The sequence below is a fragment of the Chenopodium album genome, chromosome 10 (assembly GCF_948465745.1).
Source record: "Chenopodium album chromosome 10, dcCheAlbu1.1, whole genome shotgun sequence".
Taxonomy (NCBI): domain Eukaryota; kingdom Viridiplantae; phylum Streptophyta; class Magnoliopsida; order Caryophyllales; family Amaranthaceae; genus Chenopodium; species Chenopodium album.
This window is the reverse complement of record NC_137843.1, coordinates 62,392,375-62,419,743: the sequence shown is the minus strand read 5'-3', so window position 1 is coordinate 62,419,743 and position 27,369 is coordinate 62,392,375. Positions and strand designations below refer to the sequence as shown.

At 38.7% G+C, this 27,369-nt stretch overlaps 2 protein-coding genes across 3 annotated transcripts; one reads left to right on the top strand and one right to left on the bottom strand.

Moving 5' to 3' along the window:
- Positions 1-351: 351 nt before the first annotated feature.
- LOC145564548 (uncharacterized) lies at positions 352-20,663 on the top strand. Its single transcript, XM_081624831.1, has 14 exons — positions 352-510; positions 650-747; positions 950-1,096; positions 1,180-1,295; positions 1,631-1,785; positions 2,580-2,665; positions 2,778-3,315; positions 3,853-3,984; positions 10,206-10,369; positions 10,481-10,560; positions 11,048-11,159; positions 19,308-19,382; positions 19,456-19,619; positions 20,406-20,663. Exons 2-13 carry the CDS (start codon positions 658-660, stop codon positions 19,609-19,611), a joined length of 1,851 nt encoding a protein of 616 aa, XP_081480957.1. The 5' UTR covers positions 352-510; positions 650-657; the 3' UTR covers positions 19,612-19,619; positions 20,406-20,663.
- A 2,373-nt stretch (positions 20,664-23,036) lies between these two features.
- Positions 23,037-25,280, bottom strand: LOC145564547 (uncharacterized). Of its 2 annotated transcripts, none has more exons than XM_081624829.1 (3): positions 24,899-25,280; positions 24,703-24,787; positions 23,037-24,597 (listed from the first exon to the last, which is right to left on the bottom strand). In XM_081624829.1, the coding sequence occupies exons 1-3, from the start codon at positions 24,914-24,916 to the stop codon at positions 23,459-23,461; spliced, it is 1,242 nt and encodes a 413-aa protein (XP_081480955.1). In that variant the 5' UTR covers positions 24,917-25,280; the 3' UTR covers positions 23,037-23,458. The 2 variants fall into 2 exon arrangements, with proteins under 2 accessions (XP_081480955.1, XP_081480956.1); XM_081624830.1 differs by having other exon boundaries at positions 23,038-24,597; positions 24,703-24,809; positions 24,899-24,985.
- Between the last annotated feature and the right edge of the window lie 2,089 nt (positions 25,281-27,369).

Below are 27,369 nucleotides of genomic sequence, written 5' to 3'. Positions count from 1 at the left end.
AAAAACCAAAAAACAGAAAACCACAACGATGCCAAACGAACCCTGAGGTAGCGGTTTTACTCTGAAAAATAAAAAATAAAAAATAAAACCTTATCCGAGCCTACGTGGACAGTAATTCCGTAATTAAGTTTCATTTCGACGCAAAAGTGTAAATAAGTTTTAAAATAACCATACTTTTGTAAATCATCCTATATTTTGTTAGTATTGTTGGGATTAATCTATCAATATAACGAGGGTTACTTTATCACGGTTTACCCCTTAAATAGCGGTTTTACGTGTAATGTTACGATTTTAACCTTTTCATTTTGAGAAATTGAGTTGGCCTCCTTTCCTTATACCTCCCTTCCTACAGTGCCGCCATTAAAGCCCTCCTTAAACCTTTTCTTCTTTCATTCAAAACAACACACTTTCTCTCTTCAACTCACAACTTCACCGCCGCAAAACCCGCCTTTCACCGCCGTCTCCCACCCACCTTCTCTCTTCGCACCGCCTCTTCGTCAACAGTCAAAGGTAAGACAAATCAGTTCCTTCTCATTTGCTATCTTAATAACAGTATATACTATGTTTTTTTTTTTTTTTTTTTTTTTTTTTTTTGATAATTTTGACTGACAAATTATCCATATTGGGTATTTTTGTTGTTTTTCTTCAGATTAATTGATGGGTTCGTCTAATATTAAAGACATTTTGACTTGTTTTAGCCCTTCTCTTGATTTCTTTGCTGTTACTTCTGGTGATGGCCGTATTAAGGTAAACAATCAACAATTCGTTTTATAGTTTAATTTGAATTTTATAGTGTGTATATTGTTTGATTGTGTTTTTTTTGAGTTAATTTTTCTGGGAATTTGGTTAAATGAGATAATTTTCATTGCATTGGTTATGTGGGGTTTTGGTAGGGTTTTAGGGCTTGTTGAATTAATGCCTTTTTTTGTTTGTTTTGGGGAAATTTTAGATTTGGGATACATTGAAAGGGCAGCTTCAGACTGAATTTTCTGATATCGTATCGTCCGATGAGACGAATTTGCTTACAAAGCCGGAGAATAGAGGACACCTTTCCATTGATTACACTTGTATGAAGTGGGTGACCTTTGAAAAGAAGGTATTATAGTTTAACTTAGCTAGCTTGGGGAAGGAATTTATGATGAAATGCTCACATAGCTTTATGGGTTTTGGTTGTTGCAGAAGAAAAGGAAGCTAGATACTTCATTTTTAGTGTTGGGTACTGGCAGTGGTGATGTACTGGCATTGGATGTTTCCGCCGGTCAATTGAAGTGGAAAATCAATGATTGTCATCCTGGGTGAGTTGTTCTGAACTCTTATAAGTCTTTTGTTCTTTTTCACTTGAACGTAAAATGTAAAGGATTAAGGAGAAAGAACTGTTTTTTTTGAAGTTAAATCGTCCACTCATGTGAATCAGCAAATGTCATTTAGAAGTTACAGTTGCTGCTTTTGATAAATGAATAGTTTGTTAAGGGGGTATGTTGGTTTGATTTTGAGTATTTTCTTGTCCGGCGATGGTTTGTGGCTCAAAATTTTTCCTGCTAGTTTTTTTGGGTGACGCATTAAGGCATGTGATTATTCCTTTTATTGACAAACTACGGACTGAGGATGGTTGAATTTTTCTTTCTTGTAGAGGAGTTACTGCTATCGCATTTGCTTCTCGGCGTTCTTGCTTGTACACTTCTGGAGCTGATGGAATGGTGTGCGAGCTTGATCCAACTACTGGAAACTTGTTGAGAAATTTTAAAGCTTCAACTAAGGCAGTGTCCAGTTTGAGTGTTTCACCAGGTATGTGAACTGGTACCAGCTTCGTAACTATTCATTTTTGTATACCAGATTACCAGAGGCCTACTGTCATACATTGCATTTGCATTATACATTTATTTTGCATCAAACTTGTCTGCTCTTAAATTTCCGTCTTTAAATTTTTTATACAAACAAAGTCAATTAAGGAACTTTTTGCATTGGAACTTTCTTGTGAGTTGTGTTCTGGCAATGGAACTTTTATTTAATGACACTTTAGAAGCAAAGGAGCCTCTCTGAGTCTCTGACAGGAGCTTTTTAGTCCCAAATCAAATGTCATTAGACTTTCCATTCTCTGAAGTACAAGATTCATGTAAATATATAGTATAGCATTTTGGTAACCTTAAGTTGCCTATCTTATAAGGAGTTTCAAGGTATATTCGATGGCTAGGTATGGCTGACAGTCTATGAAGAGGTGAGAATGCTTCAATTAAAGGAATCATGTTCCACCTTATCTGCCAAGTAGAAACTGTCAGGAAAAAACATAATAACCTTTCTGCTACCCTGGTTGCTGGAAATGATCTTAATCCCTCTTTCTATTAATGTCCCTAGTGGTCTTACTGATCTAAGCTAGCTAGTACTCATTGCTTATTACTAAGTCAGGTGTCTTGCCACCTATGCAGGACCGTTAGTGGTCCAGAATAAAATGTGAGCTTATTTTGTAGAAACTTAGATATATTCATTCACTTGTCTTGTAATTTTTTATTTTATCATTTGCCTGACATGTGATTTTATATTCTTCTGCTCATTTATTCTGATTGAATAATGTTTTGAGGCAGATGGGAAGACAATAGTCACTGCAGCTTCTCAAATGAAGATATTTGGTTCAGATCATAAAAAGATTCAGAAGTTTACTGGTCATCCTGTATGTTTTATTATATCTTCTGTTAATATTCTAAATTTTAAAAGTTAGTATTGAATTTTACTTTAAGTACAAGCTCTAAGCCATAATTACATTTCTGTCACTGGTGGTTTAGGGTGCTGTCCGTTGTATGACCTTGAGTAAGGATGGAAAATATGTCTTCTCTTCTGCTGTTGGGGAGAGATATGTTGCAGTCTGGCAAGTAGATGGAAGCAAGAAGCAGTCTGCAAGTTGTGCTCTGGCAATGGAACACCCTTCTGTTTACCTTGACTGTAGGTACGATGATGCAGATGGAGCAGGTTTTTATGTTTTGGCCATTTCAGAGGTGGGTGTGTGCTACTTCTGGTGTGGAAAAGACATCGAGGAGTTACGGAAGGCAAAACCCGCGAGGATTTCTTTATCTGTTGAGGATACCTATGACAAAAACAATAAAGGTGTTTCAGCTGCCATATATGCTGCAAATATCCAAAGCACAGCCGACCCTACCGCAATTTCAATATTTCTTGCTCATGGTTTCTTGATCAAGCCATCGTTCGAGAAAATTATGGTTCATCACGGGGAAGATTTACAGTTAAACACCACTAGAAATGGGTTGCTTTTGCCATTAAGCCAGTCTCGTAAAACTAAGAAACAGATGGATCTACAAACTGGAGGTAAGTTTGCCTAGACTGTAAACTTTATAACTTTATGCTTGAAGTTCATCAACTTATGGTTGTGATCTGTCTGAAATTTGAAGTAATGAGAGTCCTATCAGCTTATCAGGCTCCCTAAAAATATCAAAAGAAATGTTCTTCAGGTTATTAGTTCAATTCTTTGGTATGTAAGAATGCAACAACGTATGGTTTTCCAATGTTGGAGCCTTGTTTCGTTGGTCAAATTTCAACCTAGATTTATTCACGTTCATGATTAATTCTTTTTCTGCTATTTTATTGTGTTGGAGGCCATGTGACAATCAATAAAGGATATTTTCTACCAGCCAATCTCAGTGATTATAATATTTATTGTTGCTGTTGTTTCAAAATTTGGTATCCAAACCAATGTAGAAGCGATACTTTTTTGTTAGCTGGTGGCATATCCGTTTGTATTCTAAGGATTGTATGCTTATATTGCTACTTTTATGATAGGTGATAGCAACTAATTTTGCCTTCTTTTCTTCTAAGGCTAATATGTATATATCTAATGTCTAACAGCAACAGCGCTAGATCGTGCCAATGCCGAAGGAGCTCTGCTTCCTGTACCAAAGGTTCTTGATCATGACAGAATAAAGCAAGATCAATCATTCAAACTTGACAATAGCCAAGCAGTATCAACTGTCACTAAAGGTAGAATTAATTTTATTCTGCCAGACGGATTCCTGAAAACTATCCTTTATTGTGGAACTGGATACATTGTGTGTGTGGAACTGGATACATTGCTGAACATCATTCATCTTTAGTGAATGTCTTACTATTCATGAAGTTAATCTTATTTGCATTTATATGTCAACTCAATCTATCTGAAAAGATTTATTGTGAGGGCAACAAATTGAAAAGATAGGCTAGAAACCCCAAAACTGAACAAAGTATCAATGAAATGTGCTTGCTGTTTATCATTACTTACCATTATTATTCAATATGTTATTATCAAGTAATGTGTAACACTCTAGTGGTTACTTACTTGTATTAATATTAAGTTATGCAATAAAGATGTGATTTTTGAGGAAAATGAGCAGCTCTTTGATTAATATGAAAATGGCAGTAACAACAAGGGTAGCTTGAGGCTACTAGTCTCTGATTTTAGTACCTTTAGGGCACCACTCTCTAGCCTAGGAATTACTATGATCTTGCCTACCCAGCACATCCCACTCTCCCTTTCTTATATATACATAATCTGCCAAAAAAGAGAAAACAACAAAAGTTGTTATGGCAGCTGTCAAGGCTCCCCCCTGATTGGATAATGCTGCTGTGCTTGGTGACTGCCCTCTGCTTGCTGTGCATTTCCTGACATTCCATTTTGCTGCTGCTGACCCCTCCTTCTCCTTCTAGAATAAGTAATCCAATCATGACCCTTGTTGAGCACTGAGTCCGTTACATTCCCTCCCCCTAGAAGACTCACCTTGTCCTCAAGGTGGAAGGAAGGGAAGCGCTCGTTTAAGAGAGAAGCTTCTTCCCAAGTGGCTTCCATCATGGGCAAATGCTCCCACTTAACCAACACCTCCAGATGAGAAGGAGAGCTGCTGGATTTTCTGACAGCCAGCACCTGCTCTGGTTCTGCCAGCAGCTCCAGCTCTGCTGTCAGCTGGGGTGGTATGGTGGGGCTCACTTCTTGGCTGCCAAGTGCCTTCTTCAGTTGGGATACATGGAACACAGGGTGTACGCGACAAGAGTCAGGCAAACTCAGCTTATAGGCCACATTTCCCACGCGTTGCTCCACCAAAAATGGCCCATAAAAACGCGGAGAAAGCTTCTCGTTAGGTCTCATAGCAAGAGATTTTTGTCTATATGGCTGTAGCTTAAGGTAGACATAATCTCCCACTTGAAATTCCACCTCTCGTCTCTTTAAATCAGCATATGTCTTCATTCTTTGCTGTGCACGCAGCAAGTTCATCTTCAGGTCTTCAAGCACCCAGTCCCTTTCTTGTAGCCAAACCTCCAAGCTATCCACCGGAGTTTGACCCTTCCCCACCTTAATTAGCTTCGGAGGATCCCTTCCATAGACCACTCGAAATGGGGTAAACCCGATTGATTCATGATGAGCGGTGTTATAAGCAAATTCAGCCCAATGCAACCACTTTCCCCAAGATTTCGGCTGTCCATTCACGAAGCACCTTAGATAAGTTTCCAAGGTCTTATTGACTATTTCCGTTTGACCATCGGTTTGGGGGTGATATGTGGTGCTTCTCTTGAGGTCCGTGCCTTGTAGCTTGAACAACTCTCGCCAAAAAATACTCATGAAAATACGATCCCGATCCGAGACTATAGAACTAGGGAACCCATGAAGCTTGACTACTTCCTTCACAAAAATGGCAGCTATAGTGGCAGCATTATAGGGGTGTTTTAGCCCGATAAAGTGAGCATACTTGGAGAGTCTATCTACCACAACCAAGATAGAGTTCATCCCCATTGACTTGGGTAGGCCCTCAATGAAGTCCATGGAGATGTCCTCCCATATGGCTTCGGGAATGGGTAAGGGTTGCAAGAGTCCCGCGGGTTGCCTTTGAGAATGCTTTGCTTGTTGACATATGGGGCAGCATTGCACATGCTTCCCTACATCCTTCCTCATCCCAATCCAATACCACTCCGAAGCAATCCTCAAGTAGGTTTTAGTTTCTCCTTGATGTCCTCCAATGGGGCTATCATGGTACTCTCGCAAGAGCTTGGGAATCAAGGTGGATGACCTTGGAATTGCCACCCTTCCCTTAAACAACAATCTGCCATTCTCCATGGAGTACCCCACATACGGCCCCTCTCCCTGCTGCGCTGCTGCTGCTATCTTTCCCAAGAGGTCATCCTCTTCAATTTCTTTTTCCAGCTCCTCCCACTTAACACCTTGGACAGAGACCATGGCTGCCATTTCCAACTCCGAACCACCCCTCCTAGAGAGGGCATCCGCCACTCTATTGCTAGCCCCTGGCTTAAATTGAATTTCAAAGTCGAAACCCAATAATTTGCGCACCCACTTTTGATAATCTCCTCCCACTTCCCTTTGCTCCATCAAATATTTCAAACTTTGTTGATCCGTCCTCACCACAAAGTGGCGGCCTAAGAGATAGTGGCGCCACTTAACAATGGCTAAGCAAATCGCCATTAATTCCTTCTCATAGGTGGCCTTTGCTTGCGATTTAGGGCCCAATAACTTGCTGTAAAATGCTATAGGCCTAGAGTCTTGCATTAACACCGCCCCTAAGCCATAGCCCGAGGCATCGGCCTCTACCACAAACAACTTGCTGAAATTTGGCATCGTTAGCACAGGGGCAGCCACCATGGCAGCCTTGAGTTGATCAAATGCCTTGGTTGCTTCGGTTGACCACCCAAAATTATCTTTTTTAAGTTGTTCGGTCAAGGGTCTAGCTACTTGAGCATACCCCTTAATGAACTTCCGGTAGTAGCCGGTTAACCCCAAAAAACCCCGCAACTCCTTCAAATTTCTCGGAGTAGGCCATTCCACCATGGCCTTGACTTTTTCCATGTCCACCGCCACCCCATTTTTGGACACCACGTGTCCCAAATAAGCTACTTGCTGCTGCCCAAACTCGCATTTCTTGAAATTCACCACCAAGTGATGTTCCTTGAGTAATCCCAACACCACCCTCATGTGCTCACGATGACTCTCTATGTTGGGGCTATAAATCAAGATGTCATCGAAGAAAACCAACACAAATTTCCTCAAATGTGGTCGGAACACTTCATTCATCAAAGCTTGAAAAGTGGCGGGAGCATTTGTAAGCCCAAATGGCATTACCAAAAACTCATAGTGGCCCTCATGGGTCCGGAAGGCGGTCTTGGGTGTATCCTCCTCCTTCACCAAGATTTGATGATAACCCGACTTGAGGTCGAGCTTGGAAAAGATGGCCGCCCCATGTAACTCATCCAAAAGCTCATCGATGATGGGAATGGGATACTTGTCCGGAATTGTTTCTCGATTCAAGGCACGATAGTCTACACAAAAACGCCACGAGCCGTCTTTTTTTTTAACCAACAAAACCGGGCTTGAAAAGGGGCTCACCGAAGGCTTGATGATTCCGGCCATCAACATCTCCCTAATCATCCTTTCAATCTCATCTTTTTGAAATTGGGGGTACCGGTAGGGCCTTACACTCACCGGATTGCTCCCCTCTTTCAACACAATTGAGTGTTCATGTCCTCTCTTCGGTGGTAACCCTTTAGGTTCAGCAAAAACACTCCGGTACTCCTCCATTACCTCCCTTAACCACGGGGGCGGTGCTGCCACCGGTGGCTCGGGTTCTCCTGCCTTCGGTTTAACCTCCACGTGGCTGATTTCCACCCATAAGCCCTCCCCTTCGTGTCTTAAAGCCCTCAGCATGGCCCTAAGCGACACCTTAGAATGCTCCAACGCGGGATTGCCCACCAAAGTCACCCTCCGATCACCCACCATAAAACTCATGATATGTGTCCTCCAATTATGCGTGACCGAACCCAACTTCTCCAACCACTCTATCCCCAAAATCATGTCAGCACTCCCAATTTCAAAGGCAGGAAGTTTTCCACCACCACAAATCCTCCATTCAACACCAGCCGTACCCCTGTACATCTCCCCTTACCCCCAATTATATCGCCATTCCCAAGAGACACTCCAAATTCGCGGTTCCCGCTCACCGGAATACCCACCTCCGCCACTAGGACCTCCGACACGAAGTTATGCGTGGCTCCGGGGTCCACCAACACCACCACCGACCTCGGGCCGACTCTTCCCTCCAGTTTCATGGTTTTCGGCCTCGAAATTCCCACCAGAGAGCAAAGGGTGGCTCCGGCCACCACCTCGTCGTCGCTGGAGTCTAGTTCGGGGGTTTGGACGGTCCAGCACCGCCGTCTCCTTCGCCGCCGAGCAGGAGCACACTCAGCTCGCGATTCTTGCAGCGGTGGCCCACGCTCCAACGCTCATCGCACCTAAAGCAAAGGCCCCTGGCCTTACGTTCTTGGTGCTCGAAATCCGTCAGCCGCCGCGGCTCCCCGGATCGCGCCGTTGAACTGGCGGTAGATCGGGGCAGGTTAACGGAGCCCTGAGACTCTGGGGTGATGATCGGGGCTTTTGGCCACCCCTTGAAGGCTGTGGCTTGTTGAGCAGGGGTTCCAAAGGTATTAACGAGACCAGATCCGACGGGGGATTTGGATCCAGATGACCCAGCCGCGCTGGTAGTGGGCCGACCCGATCCGAAGTACCCGGGTGGTTTCCTAAACCCGCCGACCCGGTTTCTCTCTTCGACCCGACCCGCGATCTCCATGGCTTGCTCTAGGTTAAAAGGATTCATGAGTCTGACATCAGCCTTAATGTCGTCTTTAAGTCCTTGTATGAAATGACCCATCATAATCGTTTCGGGAATATCTTCCAACGGCGCTGAAAGTTCGATGAATCTTTTTCGATACTCCATGACCGTCGTCTCCTGGCTTGCGGCGAGCCACTGCTCGTGTAAACTCCCGGCGTGAGTTGGCCGGAATTGTCGCAAGATCCGCGCCTTCATGCTCTCCCACGTAGCAATTGGCCTCCTTCGATTTTCCCACTGGAACCACCTAAGCGCGTCCCCCTCCAACGCCGAGACGGCCGCCTGCATTTTCTGTTCCTCCGTGAGGTGGTAGTGGAGAAAATATTTCTCCCCTTTTAAAATCCACCCATCCGGGTCCATGCCTTCGAATATGGGCATATCAAGCTTCCTCGGCTTCCAATGGTAATCACCACCGCCGTTCAGGTGGCGATTCTCATGGTTATAGCCTGGCCCCTGTTCGTGATGCCTCTGACTCACCAAATTTCGCAGCTCTTCAAAGAACTGTGCTTGTGTGGTGGCGTTCGCAGCGGTCTGAGCTTCCTGCTGCTGCCGGAGTAGCTCAATTTGATTATCTAGCTTCTCATTGGCCTCACTCAAGGTTTTCTTAAGTGTCTCTTCCTGTGTTTTCATTGCCTTTTCCAGGGCTTGCAATCGAGTTTGAACTCCCGCCATTTGCTCATCCAGGTTATCACACCTCTGTGTTGCAGATGTGACCATTTTTTTTTTTTTTTTTTTTTTTTTTTTTTTGAAAGCAGAGTATGGAGTGGTGGTTTCTGGCGCCGGTGGTCGCAGGACCGCCGCTCTGATACCACTTGTAACACTCTAGTGGTTACTTACTTGTATTAATATTAAGTTATGCAATAAAGATGTGATTTTTGAGGAAAATGAGCAGCTCTTTGATTAATATGAAAATGGCAGTAACAACAAGGGTAGCTTGAGGCTACTAGTCTCTGATTTTAGTACCTTTAGGGCACCACTCTCTAGCCTAGGAATTACTATGATCTTGCCTACCCAGCACATCCCACTCTCCCTTTCTTATATATACATAATCTGCCAAAAAAGAGAAAACAACAAAAGTTGTTATGGCAGCTGTCAAGGCTCCCCCCTGATTGGATAATGCTGCTGTGCTTGGTGACTGCCCTCTGCTTGCTGTGCATTTCCTGACATTCCATTTTGCTGCTGCTGACCCCTCCTTCTCCTTCTAGAATAAGTAATCCAATCATGACCCTTGTTGAGCACTGAGTCCGTTACATAATGATACACAAGAACCTTAAAGCTGTCCACATTCTCTTTGACCTTTTGATCTCGACTAGATTCTTGTATATTTTGGTTGATTTTTTTTTTTCTCCTGCTATTTGGGTGTTCAATATTGATGTGAAGGGTTAATGAAAAAGGTGATAAGGGAAATGCATTTGTTTTATTAGGTCTGACAACTTTAAGGTTGTTTGAGCATAGCTTCTTACTCTGGCATCTTTAAGGCTGCTTAGTAATCATGTCTGCTAAATGACATATGTCATTAAGGTGTTATTAATCAATTGTTACTTATTTTCCTTCTGTACACAGCCAATTTTGATGTTCCAGGAGTTGATGCTACAGCTTGCCCTATGGAGAATAGACTTAAAACTCTGGGTATAATTAGTGATTTGGATGTTACTACAGCCAAATCAACAAGAGCTTCTAGCTTACTAAAGGAAATCGATATTGGAACTACTGTACCTCCAAAGAAGGTTGATAATCTTTCACATGGATTATGTACCATACCTTCAAGAATTTTCGTAATTAGTCGGCTGCACCTGTTACCTGTTATGGTTTACTTAACCTTATTTATTTTTGTGTAGATGAGGGCAGCAATCTTGTCCATGCAACCTAGTGATGCATCCAAGATATTGAATGTTTTTGTTGACATGTGGCAGTCGAGGTTGGTTTTTTAGTTGCCTACTGATGTTTCCCCATGAATAAGATATTTGTTAATTATATATTTTAAACATAGATTACCCTTTTAAAAAAACTAGCATTATTAACAATCCCTCGGTAATGGGACTGAAAAATGGAATGATTTCTAAGGTATTGCATCAGTTGTTCAATGATATTGCAGTACATCCATACTCTATATTGGTTTCTTGAACTTAAGATATGTTTAATTTAACGAGATTGATCCTTGCGAATAAAGTGGCTTTGCTAGATGCACATTATAATCTTTTTAATAAAAAATCTTTTTTAAGTGGACATGCTAGGAGGAGGCTTCTTGCTAGAAATTGGAATGTACTTGCAAGACTTATGAACCATTGTAAATGCGAAAATTAAAATTAGCTTATCACCTATTAGCCTCAATGATGCATGCTTACTAAAAATAGTTACTCAAGACATTGAACTGATTTGTTTTGAATTCTCTTTGGTACAAACAGGTCCTGCAGTGGAAAGTATGTTCTTCCATGGATTTATAATATATTGGTGCATCATGGTCATCACATTTTGTCTCAGGAACCAGAGAATGCTACAATTGTTTCTTTATATAAGGTACTTTAGATCCAGCATCCTCATGACTATATCGTGTCTTAATTTATACTTGGCATGTAACCCGCCTATCATTCTTCTTTAAGTCGAGTTCTCTTATCTTGCTGTTATAGATTTAATGATTGTGAAATTTACAAAAGAAGCTTATATTAAGTGAGATCATGTTGCTTGTGTAATGACACAAGGTTGAAAATTAAAATGGCAAATTGAAATCATCATACCTTCATGTGAGAACAGCTGAACTTTTTACCATGACATGAGCCAAAATTGTCTTAATACATAGGTGCAATATTGTTGCAACTAGAGCTGTCAAAAAGTTGACCCGACTCGAAATACCGACTCAAACCCGATTATTAACCGACCCATCTGAACCCGAAAAAATGGTGACACAAACCCGACCTCAAACCAACCCTAGACCCGAATTGACCCGATTATGTGAGACCTGAATCCAAACATGAACTGACATGGAGATGACCCGACCCGAATGTAACCCGTAAATTATTGACCTGAATTGAACCCGACTTGAATCGAAATTGACCCAAATGTGTTTTAACCCATCAAAACCCGAATTCAACCCGACCCGTTCCTAACCCGATCGAAATTTAACCCAACCCGTTACAAACCCGACTTGATATTAACCTGACCCAAATTTAACCGACTTGTTATTGACCCGACCTGAATTTTACCAGCCTATTACTTACCCAACCAAAAAATTCTTCCTCATCTGTTACTAACCCGACTCGAAATTAACACGACTTGTCATTGACCCGACCTAAATTCAACCCAAATTGGCCCTTACCCAATTTCAAATCACCTTAAATGTAATTTAGACCACCTTATTATTTTGATCAAAGCATTTTGTCTTGGGAGACCAAGTCGGTCTAGGCAAGCAAAAGAAAGGAGCATCATCCTCAAATTTAAGAGTTAAATATAGTATATATTTGTTGTATGGTCAAAGGAGATAATTATCTTCCTAAATTATAGCCTAGAGTTCCCTAGTATATTGCCATATATATTAGTATATTACAGTCAAAGGAAATAATTAGCTTGATAAAAATGATAATTATCTATTTATAATTAGTTGAACCCGAATATGACCTGGCTTGGAAATGACCCGACGTGATTGTAATCTGCAAATTATTGACTTGAACATAACCCGACTTGAATCCGAGAATGACCCGACTTGGAAATTACCCAACCTGATTATAACCCGCACATTATTGACTTAAACCGAACCTGACTTGAACTCGAGAATGACCTGACTTGAAAATGACCCGATTGATTATAACCCGCAAATTATTAACTTGAGCCGAACCCGACTCAAACTCGAGAATGACCCGACCAGATTCTAGCCCGCAAATTATTGACTTGAACCGAACCCGACTCGAACTCAAGAATAACCCTAATCTGTTTTAACCCGTGAAAACCCGAATTAAACCCGATTTATTGTTCTCCCGACCCGAATGTAACCCGACTTGTTATTAACCCGACCCAAACCCGACCCAAACCCGATAAAAAGTATGACCCGACGTGACCCGACTCAAGCTTGACCCAATCTAAACCCCACCCGCATAGGTTATGGAATTAATCCGAATTGACCCGACCCGAGTTGACCCAACGCACTCTTACCAACCCAAACCTGACTTGTTTACCCGAATTGACAGCTTTACCCAAAACCTCTAAAATTTCTCAAAAACCGTGGATATTAGCCTTAAATTTTGGAATTTTTTTACTTTTTTTCGCCCGGATAAAATTATTGCCAAAATATTTACAAAGGTCCCAAATACCCTTCGGGAGACCAATTGGGTGGGTGGAACCATCCAATTTGCCTTTAAACGACCAATTTACTGGTTTACAACTTACACCGATTTCATTAATGCAAGCCTACCACGAACATTTGTGACAACAAATAATTATCATATATGGTTCCAAATGACATTATATGACCCCGAGATGTACTCCCTAGAATTTAAAGATTTTTCTACACCGGGCCCAAAAACTCCAAAAATTCTCAAAAAGCCTTCAATTTTTGAATTTTTTGACTTTTTTTCGCTCGAAAATAAAAATTGCCGAAATGTTTACCATGATCTCTAATGTCCTTCGAGAGTCCAATTGGGTGGGTGGAAACATCCAATTTGCCTTTAAACGGCCAATTTACCAGTTTACAACTTGCGCCGATTTCATTAACTCAAGCCTATCACAAACATTTATGGCTACATATAATGATCATATATGGTTCCAAACGCTATTATATGACCCCGAGATGCATTCCCTAAAATCTAAAGGCTTTTCGAAACCGAGCCTCGAAACTTTCAAAATTTCTAAAAAAGCGTGGATATTAGCCTTTAATTTGGAATTTTTTGACTTTTTTTCGCCCGGAAATAAAAATTGCCAAAATGTTCACCATGGTCTCAAATATCCTTTGGGAGACCAATTGGGTGGGTGAAACCATCCTATTTGCCTTTAAACGACCAATTTACCGGTTTACAACTTGCACCAATTTAATTAACTCAAGACTACTACGAACATTTATGACAACATATTATGATCATATATGGTTCCAAACAGCATTATATGACCCCGAGATGTATCCCCTAAAATCTCAAAACTTTTCGACACCGGGCTTCGAAACATCCCAAATTTTTTAAAATGCGTGTATTTCAATTTCGAAATTTTCTAAGTTTTTTTGCCTGGTAATAAATATTGGCAAAATGTTTACCATGGTCCCTAAAACCCGCCGGGAGTCCAATTGGGTGGTTGGAATCATCAAATTTGCCTTTAAACGACCAATCTACCAGTTTACAACTTGCTCCGATTTCATTAATTCAATCCTACCACGAACATTTATAACAACAAATAATGATCATATATGGTTCCAAACGGCATTATATGACCCCACGATATATCTCCTATAATTTCAAGACTTTCGATACTAGGCACCGAAACCTCTAAATTTCTCAAAAAGTGTAGATATTAGCCTTTAATTTTGGAATTTTTTGACTTTTTTTTGTCCGGAAATAAAAATTGCCGAAATGTTAACCATGGTCCCTAATACCCTCAGGGAGTCCATATGGTTGGGTGGAACCATGCAATTAGTCTTTAAACGGCCGATTTATCGATTTACTACTTGCACTGATTTCATTAATTCAAGCCTACCACGAACATTTATGACAACATATAATGATCATATATGGTTCCAAACGGCATGATATTACTCCGATATGTATCCCCTTAAATCTCAAGTCTTTTCGACTCCACGGTCTTAAACCTCCAAAATTTCTGAAAAAGCGTTGATATTAGCCTTTAATTTTGAAATTATTCTCTTTTTTTCGCCCAAAAATAAAAATTGCCGATATGTTTACCATGATCCCTAATACCCTCTAGGAGTCCAATTGGGTGGGTGGAACCATCCAATTTTCCTTTAAACGGCAATTTACCGATTTACAACTTGCACCAATTTCATTAATTCAAGCCTATCACGAACATTTATAACAACATATAATGATCATATATGGTTCCAAACGGTATTTTATGACCCCGATATGTATCTCCTAAAATTTTGAAACTCTTAGGCACCGAGCCTCAAACACTCAAAATATTTTCAAAATGTGTGGATATTAGCTTTAATTTTTAAATTTTTCGACTTTTTTCGCCTGTAAATAAAAATTGCCGAAATGTTTACCATAGTCCCTAATACCCTTTGGGAGTCCAATTATGTAAGTGGAACCATTCAATTTGCCTTCAAACGGCCTATTTTCCAGTTTACAACTTGCACCGATTTCATTAATTCAAGCTTACCACAAACATTTATGACAACATATAATGATCATATATTGTTCCAAACGGCATTATATGACCCCGAGATGTAATCTTTAAATTTCAAGACTTTTCATCGAGCCTCAAAATCTCCAAAAATTTTCAAAAACCATGTGTCTTAGACTTTAATTTTGGAATTTTTTTACTTTTTTTTCCTCCGAAAATAAAAATTGGCGAAATGTTTACCATGGTCCCTAATAACCTTCGGGTATTGGATGGTTCCAACCATCCAATTTGCCTTTAAACGACCAATTTACCGGTTTACAACTTACACCGATTTCATTAACTCAAGCCTACAATAAATATTTATGACAACATAGAATGATCATATACGGTTCCAAACGGCATTATATACCCCCTTGATGTATCCTCTAATTCTTAAGGCTTTTCAACACCGGGCCCTGAAACCTCCAAAATAACTCAAAAAGCGTGGATATTAGCCTTCAATTTTTGATTTTTTTGTCTTTTTTTCGCCCATAAATAATAAATTTCCGAAATCTTTACCATGGTCCTTAATACCCTTCAAACGTCCTATTGGGTGGTTGGAACTATCCAATTTGCCTTTAAACGACCAATTTTTCGATTTACAACTTGCACTGATTTCATTAACTCAAGCCTACCACATACATTTATGACAAAAAATAATGATCATATATGGTTCCAAACGACATTATATGACCCCGAAATATATTCTCTAAAATTTCAAGACTTTTCGACACCGGGACCAAAACATCTAAAATTTCTCAAAAAGCGTGGATATAAGCCTTCAATTTTGAATTTTTTTAACTTTTTTTCGCCCGGAAATATAAATTGCCAAAATGTTTACCATGGTCACTAATATACTCTGGAGTCCAAATGGGTGGGTGTAACCATCCAATTTGCCTTTAAACGGCTAATTTATCGATTTACAACTTGCACCGATTATCAGCTAAAGCCTACTACGAACATTTTTGACAACATATAATGATCTTATATGGTTCCAAACGGCATTATATGACCCCCAAATTGTATTCCTTAAAATCTCAAGGTTTTTCGACATCGTACTCAACCTCAAAAATTTCTCAAAAAGCGTGGATATAAGCCTTCAATTTTGGAATTTTAAACTTTTTTCGCTCGGAAATAAAATTTGCCGAAATTTTTACCATGGTCTGTAATGTCCTCTGGGAGTCCAATTGGAGAGTGTATCCATCTAATTTGGCTTTAAACGACCAATTTATCGGTTTACAACTTACACTGATTTCATTAAATTAAGCCTACCACAAATCTTTATGACAACATATAATGATCATAAATGGTTCCAAACGGCATCATATGACCCCGAGATATATCCCCTAAAATTTCAAGGCTTTTCGACACTGGATTTTGAAACCTCTAAAATTTCTCAAAAAACATGGATCAGCCATCAATTTAGGAATTTTTTGACTTTTTTTTCGCTCGAAAATAAAAATTGTAGAATTGTTTACCATGGTCCCTAATACCCTTCGGGAGTCTAATTGGGTGGGTGGAACTATCCAATTTGCCTTTAAACGGCCAGTTTATAGGTTTACAACTTGCATCGATTTCATTTTTACTCAAGCCTACCACGAACATTTATGACAACAAAAAATGATCATATATGGTTCCAAACAGCATTATATGACCCCGAGATGTATCCCCTAAAATTTCAAGACTTTTCGACACTGGGCCCCGAAATCTCCAAAATTTCTCAAGAAGCGTGGATATTAGTTCACAATTTTGGAATTTTTTTCACCGTTTTTGCCCAGAAATTAAAATTGCCAAAATGTTTAACATGGTCCCTAATACTCTCCAGGAGTCCAATTGGGTTTGTAGAACCATTCTATTTCCTTTAAACGGCCAATTTAATTACCGGTTTACAATTTGCACGAATTTCATCAACTCAAGTCTACTACGAACATTTTTGACAACATATAATGAATCATATATGTTTCCAAACGACATTATATGACCGCGAGATGTATCCCCTAAAATATTTATACTTTTAGACACTACGCCCGAAACTTCCAAAATTTCTCAAAAAGTGTGGATTTAGCCTTCTATTTTGAATTTTTTTGTTTTTTTTTGCCCGGAAATAAAAATTGCCGAAATGTTTACCATGGTCCCTAATTCCCTCCGGGATTCCAATTGGGTGGGTGGAAGCATCTAATTTGCCTTTTTACGACCAATTTACCGGTCTACAACTTGCACCGATTTCATTAATTCAAGCCGAACATTTATGACAACAAATAATGATCATGTTATGACAGATGTGAGGGATAAACAAAATAAAAATGTATTAACAAGAATGCACAGATTTACATGGTTCACCAATTATCAAATTGGCTACCTCCACGGACACACGAGAGAAAAACCTTTTATTGATCTTGAGGATCTTTTCCCGATTACGGTTATATATTACACAGTGATATTGAATATCCCCATGAAAATATCCCATGATTATTCCCCATGAGAATCACTATATGAAATACTACTTATAGAATGAATGAATGAATATGACTAATCCTAAGGGGTATTTATAGACCTCCTAACCTTGGAGCCCAAGGTAAACTTTACCAAGCTTGGTGCCCAAGTATAACATTTGTTGCCCAAGTTTAACCAAGATTGCTGCCATGTAAAACACTTGGTGCCGAGGTAGACATATTCATATGCCATATAATCTTATTCAAGGCATAATTTAACATATCATATATGGTTCCAAACAGCATTATATGACCCCGAGATGTATCCTATAGAATTTCAAGACTTTTCGACATCGGGCCCTGAAACCTCTAAGATTTCTCAAAAACCGTGAGCAATAGCTTTTAATTTTGGAAATTTTTTACTTTTATTCGCCCGGAATTAAAAATTAGCAAAATATTTACCATGGTCCCTAATACCTTCCGGGAGTCCAATTGGTTGTGTGGAACCATTTGATTTGCTTTTAAACGGTCAATTTACCGGTTTACAACTTGCATCGATTTACCGGCTTACAACGGCCAATTTAATTAACTTGCATCGAACCCGACTTGAACTGAAATTTACCCAAACCCGTCAAAACCCGAATTTAACCCGACCCTGAATTCAACCAGACCCGTTCCTAACCCGACCGGAATTTAACTCAACCCGTTACAAATCTGACTCGAAATCAACTCGACTTCTTATTAACCTGACCCAAATTCAACCCGACTTGTTATTGATCCGACCAATTTTACCAGACCTATTACTTATCCAACCCAAAAATTCAACTCGATCTGTTACTAAACCGACTCGAAATTAACATGACTTGTTATTGACTCGACCTAAATTCAACCCAAATTATCCCTGACCCGATTTCAAATCACCTTAAATGTAATTTAGACCACCTTATTATTATTGATCAAAGCATTTTGTCTTGGGAGACCAAGTCGGTCCAAACCAGCAAAAGAAAGGAGCATAATCCTCAAATTTAAGAGCTAAATATAGTAGCTAAATATTGTATATATTTGTTGTATGGTCAAAGGAGATAATTATCTTCCTAAATTATAGACTATAGTTTCCTAGTATATTGCCATATATATTATAGTCAAAGGAAATAATTAGCTTGATAAAAATGATAATTATCTATTTATAGTTAGTTGAACCTGAATATTACCTGACTTGGAAATGACCCGACTTGATTGTAACCTCCAAATTATTGACTTGAACATAACCCGACATGAATCCTAGAATGACCTGACTTGGAAATGACCCAACCTGATTATAACCCGCAAATTATTGACTTGAACCGAACCCAACTTGAACTCGAGAATGACCCGACTGATTATAACCCACAAATTATTGACTTGATCCGAACCCGACCCAAACTCAAGAATGACCCGAACTGTTTCTAACCCGCAATTTATTAACTTGAATCGAACCAAACTCGAACCTAAGAATTATCCTAACCCGTAAAAACCCGAATTAAACCCGACCTATTGTTCACCCGACTCGAATGTAACCCGACCTGTTATTAACCCGACCCAAACCCGAGAAGAAGTATGACCCAACGTGATCCGACTCAAGCATGACCCAACCCAACCCGACCCGCATAGGTTATGGAATTAATCTTAATTGACCTGACCGGAGTTGACCCAACCCACTCTTACTCGACCCAAACCCGACCCGTTTACCCGAATTGACGGCTCTAGTTGCAACCTCTTCTCTCTCTCTCTCTCTCTCTCTCTCTCTCTCTCTCTCTCTCTCTCTCTCTTCTTAAGAGAACCTAATCTAGATCATTAAAATATTAGTCGGCATGACACATGTAAGCCCTTTTATTTGAGACATGGCTTGATTTTATTGTTTTGTTTTTTTCCTCTCTAGATTGCTAAATCAAAAGGGTCAGCTACTCAGTCTTTGTTGCAGTTATCTGGCCGTTTACAGCTTGTGACTGCACAGGTAGGTAATGTTATGTTCTTTGGTGGATTCATTTTTTTTTTATCAATGCCTTATTACATGTATCCTGCTATAGATTGATAAGGCTACGCAATTGAAGACTCAGCCCTCGCTACCTGAAAATGAGATGATAGAAAGTGAAGATGAAGAGGAAGATGAAAATGTTGATGAAGTTATGTTTGGAGAAGAAGATGATGAATCCGCAAGTAGTAGTGAAGAAAATGATGATTAAGTGATGAGGTTATCTCTTATCCTGTATATCTGCTCAATCTACGAGGCTGCATCTATTATATTGAAAACAAGACAATATCTTTTTCAGTTGTTTTATGATTATTTTTGGGGCGGTGGCGTTGTCAAATGTGCTTGTGTGGCTTTTTTTTGGGGGGGAGGGGGGAGGTGGGATTACGAAAGTGTGGCTGTGTTTATGGAAGAAGAGATTGTATTTCATTGCTTCAAATTTCCGTTCCCTTCCATAATTCAAGTTTTTTGGGCTTGTCGTGCTTTTTTCGAATCAATTAAATAATTCTTGCACCAAATCTATCCTCTTGTAACATAATATCATCTCAAAAAATTTTAACCACAAGAGCTCTTCTGAGTCTTATTCCAGCATGATTGGACCTGGATTAATCAGTCTTTTCAGGTAGTGGGAAGGTTTTTAGAAGAACAACCAAGAGGAGACATTTCCTTTTTGTTCGAACCAAGAACAACCAAGAGGAGACGGTTTTTAAAAATTACAGCATTACAGCTGTGTTTATTATTATTATTATTATTTTATTAGTAGTAGTAGTTAAGTCAAGAATGTGGCATAAGTTTCTTGCTTGGGTGGGCTACTTGAACATTGATAGCTCACACTGGATTCTGATTTGGGTTAGATGGGAAATTTTCTTATCCGCAGGCATACTTATATAGTGGATGTTAATCCTGCTTAAGTCTGTCATTTGAGCCATTCTTAATATTTTGCTCAGTCTAGTACAGAGGTCAGGAGTGTTTGCTAGACCATAATGCATGGCTTTGTCTGTTTTGCAGCTCAATGCTATGTTATTGTCAGCGACTACCTGATACTTTACAATCTATGTTCATTCATGATGAGATGATCTGGTTTTCCTCCATCTGGTTACCATCTTCTGCAAAAATCCTGGGAAATGTCAGCAAAGCAGTATGTCTCTTTCTTGCCATAACTGCACAATTTTGTGTCCAATGTTGTATGAAATTTTGTTCACTCAATGTGTAAAAATATTGGTAGATTATTATTTAATATATATATCTCCTCTATTCCATTTTGTCCCTCCTCGCTTTTCTAGTCCATACCTGTATTTAAATCCTATCTGCTTAAAAGGTTTATCCTTCATTATAACTTGCCATGTAGCGCCATCAACTTGGTTGATCATTTGTATGGATGATGTTGCATGATGTGGCTTTGCTTGATAAACATCTTAAAAAGAGGGTTGTTTTGTTTTGTTTTATTTTTTTTTTATTTTTTTTAACGGCTCTTAAAAAAAAGGTTTAGTTCAACTTGATGTAGCCAAAACAATGCTATCAAAATCTTTGCATAGGGGAAAAAGGCAGAGGCGAATGCGTCGCACTACCAACCTCCTTATCACATCATAGACTCCCACCTCCCTATCTCTCCTAGCCTGAACCAACTATAACTTGGTGTTCAGTTGAGAACCAACTAGTTATATTAGTGTCCTGTAGTATCCTCTGCCTTGATTCCTCTCACTGCCATATCTTATGAAAATTGCAACCAAGCATCATCACCTCTGCTTGATTGGCCTTCTATGTTGTGGCAAAAAAAAAATCTCTCAATCAATAACGAAAACCAACCAATCATAACTACACAATAAACCCTTATATTACAATTTATTACAATTTTACAATAATATTTGTTTACATAGAATATCATGTTATAAATATTGATTGCACTGGTTATATGAAGTATCTAATCATTTAGAATATCAATAGACCAATACTTTTCTGTTTGAATTAATAAAATTCCAGTACAGCAATACTTGTTAGTTTTATATCTCAATGTAATAATCAACGCTTTAATATATAGGCATAATCTTAGAAACACTTAATGTAGTGGAAGATGTATGTAATTGTTTTATGCCTTGTCTGCTTACTCTGCTTTGAGCAACTTACCTTAACCTGCCATTCTGCCAGCAAAACTACCTAACCAACCTTTTGGCTCTAGTACATAGATATAGATCAATATGTAATGAAGATGTGGGAGTAAAGAAGTGGATTAAGTCACATTTCCTTTAATTTTTGTAGAATTAGATACAAGTGTGATCTTTCTGCTCTTACCTTTTTCTGAATTTCTTTAGCTTTTTTAATATGCCCAGAATCCCAGCTATTCAGATGAATTTAATATCTAAAACCCTAGGATTGATTATTGGTGTTTTAATACTTCACAATGTGATGTTATTTTCTAAAGACTTTATTTTAAAAGATAATAATTACTTAATTAGTTTAATAGTTTTTTATACTGAAACTACTAGTGTGCTAGGATATATAGTTGCAATAGCTCAACCAGTCCAGATAAGCCTTGTAGATAAATGCCTAAATATACCAAGGACAAAATTATCATCCATCACAGAAATATTCAGAAGTTTCCCAGTTCTAAGAAAAACAACTCCGTAGTGCAGTGTACAGACAAGTTGTCCAGCATGTCTTCTACAACATTTGTTTTCCTCATCCCAAATGCTCCAAGTTTCTGATATCAGGAAACCTTTCACAAACCTCTTTCTGGCATGTGGCAATGTTACATTGCTACTTGTCATATTATAGTAGTAAACCAAGTATCTGCGTTGTTCCATTATCTAAAGCCTTGGCTGGCTGCTTAGTGTGAACAAAGGTAACCTAGGAAGGCTCACCAAAAACGTTTATGACAATGTCCATCTTACATTGCTGACAGATGGGAGAAATTCCTGATCTACTGTAGGTATCCTGTCTTAAAACACCTAATCAGCAGCATATATTGTGGTATGGTGTTTCTTATTCCTACAGACCCCTTGGCTAACTGAAGGCCTGAAGCTATCCATGGCACAAAAATTCTTTTTTTCTGATATTTTTTAATTAGTTGGGTCTTAATAAAGCTTTGACTATTTGATTTAGCTGGAACAAATTCACCGTTTCATTGTGTTAAGCCCCCCACCTCCATCTCAGGTCCACCAAGAAATGTTAAAGTTTTAATTGCCAAGATTCCTTAAGGTTAAGGCTTTGATTTCATTGTTTGGATAGTGTTGATTGGAGTGAGGCTTGTGAGGGAAGGTGAGAAGGTGAGGGAACCCAAAATTAGGGGATTTCAATTGAGGTTATATAGTTTACTGATAATTTTACTGGCTATCTTTTAGGTTAGAATCCTGCTGTTAAAATAAAAAATTATTTTTTTATGTCGTAGTTGAAGAGTTCTAATTAGTCTATCGGGCTTCTATGGCTTATGTAGATTGATATGTGCTGGTATTGGCTGGGTTGAATGTATTTTAGATTTGGAGCTGATTGGTGCCAAAGTTGTATTATGAGTCTATATGGCTGGTAGGTAAAAACAATTCGTTGCACATCATGATATATTGCTGGTGTCCTAGAAATCTTTATGTTATATCATATGTTGAGGCTGAAAGGAAAAATGTATTGCTTCTGACTAAATTAATTATATGGTAGAGAAATCATGTATTTCTTCTGCATTTAGTATATATAACTTAATTACAAAATGTTTCATGAAATTTATACATTTCAATCATGTTAAAGCACCTAGGTAGACCATCTGATGACTTTAAACTACACAGTATCTTTTCTTCTAAAAGCACAACCCCAAGTATAAAACAAATGTGCACATGCTTCTTTATATATTTGTTTTATATAAGGCTGTATGTTAGACCTCTTGGAAAGGCAGAATATTGCATCAATTCCTCTCTAATCACAAGTAAGAATCTGATTCTTGCCACGGCATTATCACAGGCTTATACAGTAATTAATAGCCACTTAATGTTATGCTATGGCCCACTAGCTTTCCAAATTATCAACCTTAATGGACAAAAAAAAAATAGGATTCCCCATTCCCAATGAAACTCTTGAACCTATACGATTGTACATGCATTTGGATTTTCATCGCTGAAAATTGAAGTAACATTCCCATTACTCGCTGCGCTATTGCGATAGGAATCCATATTGTAATGGTCTGTCATACCATAGGCTGCGCGTTGTGGTGGTGATTGTACATATTGGTATTCTGTGATGGAAGATGATGGTCTGTACATGTTGTAACTGTGAGTCGTGCGAAGTGGTTGAGGTGGCGGTTCATGGTAAACAGTTCTTGTTGGTGCTTCATGATAAATAGGTTGGGATGGTGATTCATGATATATAGGTTGAGATGGTGGCTCACGATAAATAGGTTGAGATGGTGGCTCATGATAAATAGGCCGTGATTGTGGCTCATGATAAATGGGTCGTGATTGTGGTTCACGATATATAGGCCAAGATGGGGGTTCATGATAGATAGGATGAGGTGGTGTGTCATGATAAACACGATGAGGTGGTGGTTCATGATAGATGGGTCTAGGACGCTCATGGTAAAGAGGTTGTGGTGGTGGCTCATGATAAACAGATTGATGTGGTGGTTCGTGATAAACAGGTTGAGGGGGTTGCTCGTGTCTATGACTAGGTCCTGGTTGGCTGCTCCAGTGTCCACCATAACTATGACTGTATCCAGGTCCATACCCATTGCTATGACCATATCGATAACTATATTCAGGTGGATTGTGGTATACTTCATGAACCTCCTCTACACCCCTTGGTCTGTAAGCGTCTGCTGGCTGTGGTTGTTGGGGTTCAGCTGGAGGGTTTGATTCAGGTGGTTGATTTTGAGCCTGTGGATTTTCAGGTGGTTGTGGTTGTGGTGGTGGTTGTTGATCACTTGGTGGTTCCTGTTGTGGGGGTGCTTCTTCTGATTTTGGAGGCTCTGCTGGCTGAGCGTTTCCCGCATCTTGAGGTTGTGCCCCTCCATCTGGGGGTGGTGCCCCTGCATCTGATGATGGGGCTGCGCCATCTGGTGGTGATGGTTCAGCTTGCTGGGAATTAGGATCTGGTGCTTCTGTGTGAGAACAGATGGTAGCAACTTTCCTGACTTTCTTTATAGCTTTGATGATTCTTTCAGGATCTGCCCATCCAATTACTGTTAACTTCTGCTGGGGAAAGTCGATGTAGAGATCATATATCCCTGTAGGCAAGCAGAATTATTACATATAAACCGTCCTTATAAAAATAGGTTTTCTTTCAGAGAAAAAGAAACGAAAAACCAGGTAAAATTCCCATAATTGCTTACCATTGATGCTGTTCAGTGCCTTTTTTATCTTCTGCACACACCCATTGCAATCCATGCGGACATTTATCTCGGTGATTTGAGGTCTCTGCATAGTTTTGGCAGGAAAACTGAAACAACCTTAGAAGAGAGAGTAGACAAAATTTCATAGAAAAATGAGAATATGTGCTAATACTAAATTCTGAGTATGCAGGCATACCTCTAATCCTGAAGCCATCTTGTAGGAAATGAGGAAAGATGCTGAAAACCTCAAAATCGGCTTTGAGATGCAGGTGTGCAACTGTTTAAAGGTTTATGTGGCATCATTTTTGTATTTGTGGAGGGAATATTTAAAAGTTGAAAGGGGTGGGACATGCAAGGAATCACTTTTACTAGAGGATGAGGTGCAGGGAAAGAGAGGTTGCACAAGAAAGTATTACGCTTGCCGTTTAGGTTTATAGGGTCTCTATCTAACTCGAAAAGGAATAGGTAAGGAATGATAGTTATCGAAAAGAGGTCGATTTTTTTATGTTCTAACTTTGTTAATTTTACGTGGAAAAGAATTTTCTTTTTGGGTGGATGTTTACTGTAATTGAAGAAGCGTCTGTGTTTAGGATATCCGACCCAATGCTGACTCGGAAACAAAATACAAAACTAACACAGTTTGGGGAAGACAATGAAAGATGAATAGAATAGTAATTTGAAGTTGTGTGATAGTGTATGATCTAGTGCTCATTTTGGTCAAAATTGCTTTTTAGAGAAGAGAAGGATGTCCACTTTAAAGGAATCCTTTTATCATAAGAAAAGGAGCGTTCATACTTCAGGCTGCCTAATTGAATATGGGTTTAAGGGTACTGTCCTAACTTTGTGACTTTGTGATATGGTATGATTTATTATTATTAGGGCTTTATTATGTCAGAAACTGTCTTTTTTTCTTTTGTGGATAGCAGACATCAGATTCTTATTTTATCATGTCATGGGGTGGTACTGAAACCTTACTCTAATCTACGGTTCAACTTTGTGGCTTTTCATTGGATTTGTGATTAACTGTTATAATGATGAACAATCAAAAGCTTTTCATCTTATAGTTGTAGTTTGTGAGTTTTACATTAGCATTTCTTTTGTATGTCAACTTTCCCACTGCTTTAAGCCTTTTATTATTGATGCTGTACTAGTTTGGACAGGACAGACTAATCCTGCGTCTTGAAATAGATGTCACTTGTGTTTTAGGAAGGATGAATAGAATATAGATGTGCATTCTTAAGAGTATAAAGATTTCACACTAGTGATTTTTTTTCACTGTACTTCTTTTGTTTACGTATCATCTTCTTGTTAGATTTGGACATGTATATTAAGGAATTTATTAGATGTGAGAATTAGAGAAAAAGAAAGTTGGTGGAAACATGGTTTTGGTATAAAATTGTGAAAAAAATTATTTATGGACGTAGGAAGTCGTACATAATGGGGTTTATATGGAATTTCTATGCTAGTAAATAGGGAGGGTTTTCCAAGAGAAAACTAGCTTAAACAGACTCTTAAATCCACTCAATGAAAGTGTAATCCGTTGTCTTAGGTAGTTATGATCTGTGAAATGACAACTTATTAGTCGCTTTTTGTGAAATACTCCGTAATACAATGGAAGGCGTTATTAGCTATCCATTTATGGAAGTGTTATTTTCCTTGAGGGAATTCCCCTGTTTCCTAACTGTACAGAGGTTCAAAGTTTTCCAAAGCCGAGTTTAGTGTACCTCTGTTAGGTAATGCAGGATTGATTACATGCTCTTTTTCATAGATTTTTCTATAATAATTCTTATTAAGTTTAATACAATTATGTGTTTATCATTTTTATTGAGTGTACTAGATTCGTAAGATTTGCATAGATTGATTCTTATGCATACATGGTAAGATATGGATTTGATTTGGTTATGCTAATTGCCATTTCGAACTGTGGTCGGTCGAATCTGTAACATTCATTGTCCTAGTTTTTTTTTTTTTACCTTTATTTACAGTATACTAGGTCCCAAATAATACAAGTAAATAAAGATATAATGTCGACTCATCAACTTTCCAACTATTGAATTCACTTACTGATTTTTTTTAAATAAAATTTTCAGTTGCCTTTTGCATAGAAATGGTAGGATTTGGCTGATCAAAGTTGAAAAAAATATGTAGTTTTGATTGATTACGGGTGAATATTAAAAATAATATAGTGAGATATGGTTGATTAAAAGTGAATTAACTCTGTCTGTGGTAAAGAAGTAATGGAGTTCGGTGGATTAAGCGTCCGTGTTCTAATGAAATTTTTATTTAGGAATATAGTGATTTGGTTAAATGAAACTTCTATTTGAGGTTGCGACGAGCATTGGTGTTCTCTCTTGCTTCAGCCTTAACATAATCATGGCTGGTTTGACATGGATGTAGCAAAAGTAACTCGTATTTGTTGATCCAAATTGAATAATTCGACGTTAATCAAACTATAAATTATCAAAATTTAACTTAATAGAACTAATATCAAGTTTTATATATCCTTACGTGAATTTTTCATATGATCTCTTCTATATGTCTCTCTGTTTGTATAGCTCTAAAATAAAAAAAAAATAAAATTGAAATTGTAGTTGATAAAGAGTGATTTGCTTTTATTTTGAGGCTTTAATTTATATTTTAAGTGAATTGTCACAATATATAGTAGTA

What these genes read in the sequence shown, in the direction of transcription:
- LOC145564548 (XM_081624831.1), top strand. Translation starts at nt 658, where the DNA reads ATGGGTTCGTCTAATATTAAAGACATTTTGACTTGTTTTAGCCCTTCT. An exon ending in AGAAGTTTACTGGTCATCCT is followed by an intron (nt 2,666 to 2,777) that starts GTATGTTTTATT and finishes CTGGTGGTTTAG; the next exon opens with GGTGCTGTCCGTTGTATGAC. An exon ending in CAATTGTTTCTTTATATAAG is followed by an intron (nt 11,160 to 19,307) that starts GTACTTTAGATC and finishes TTTCCTCTCTAG; the next exon opens with ATTGCTAAATCAAAAGGGTC.
- LOC145564547 (XM_081624829.1), bottom strand. An exon ending in GGCACTGAACAGCATCAATG is followed by an intron (nt 24,598 to 24,702) that starts GTAAGCAATTAT and finishes GCTTGCCTACAG; the next exon opens with GGATATATGATCTCTACATC.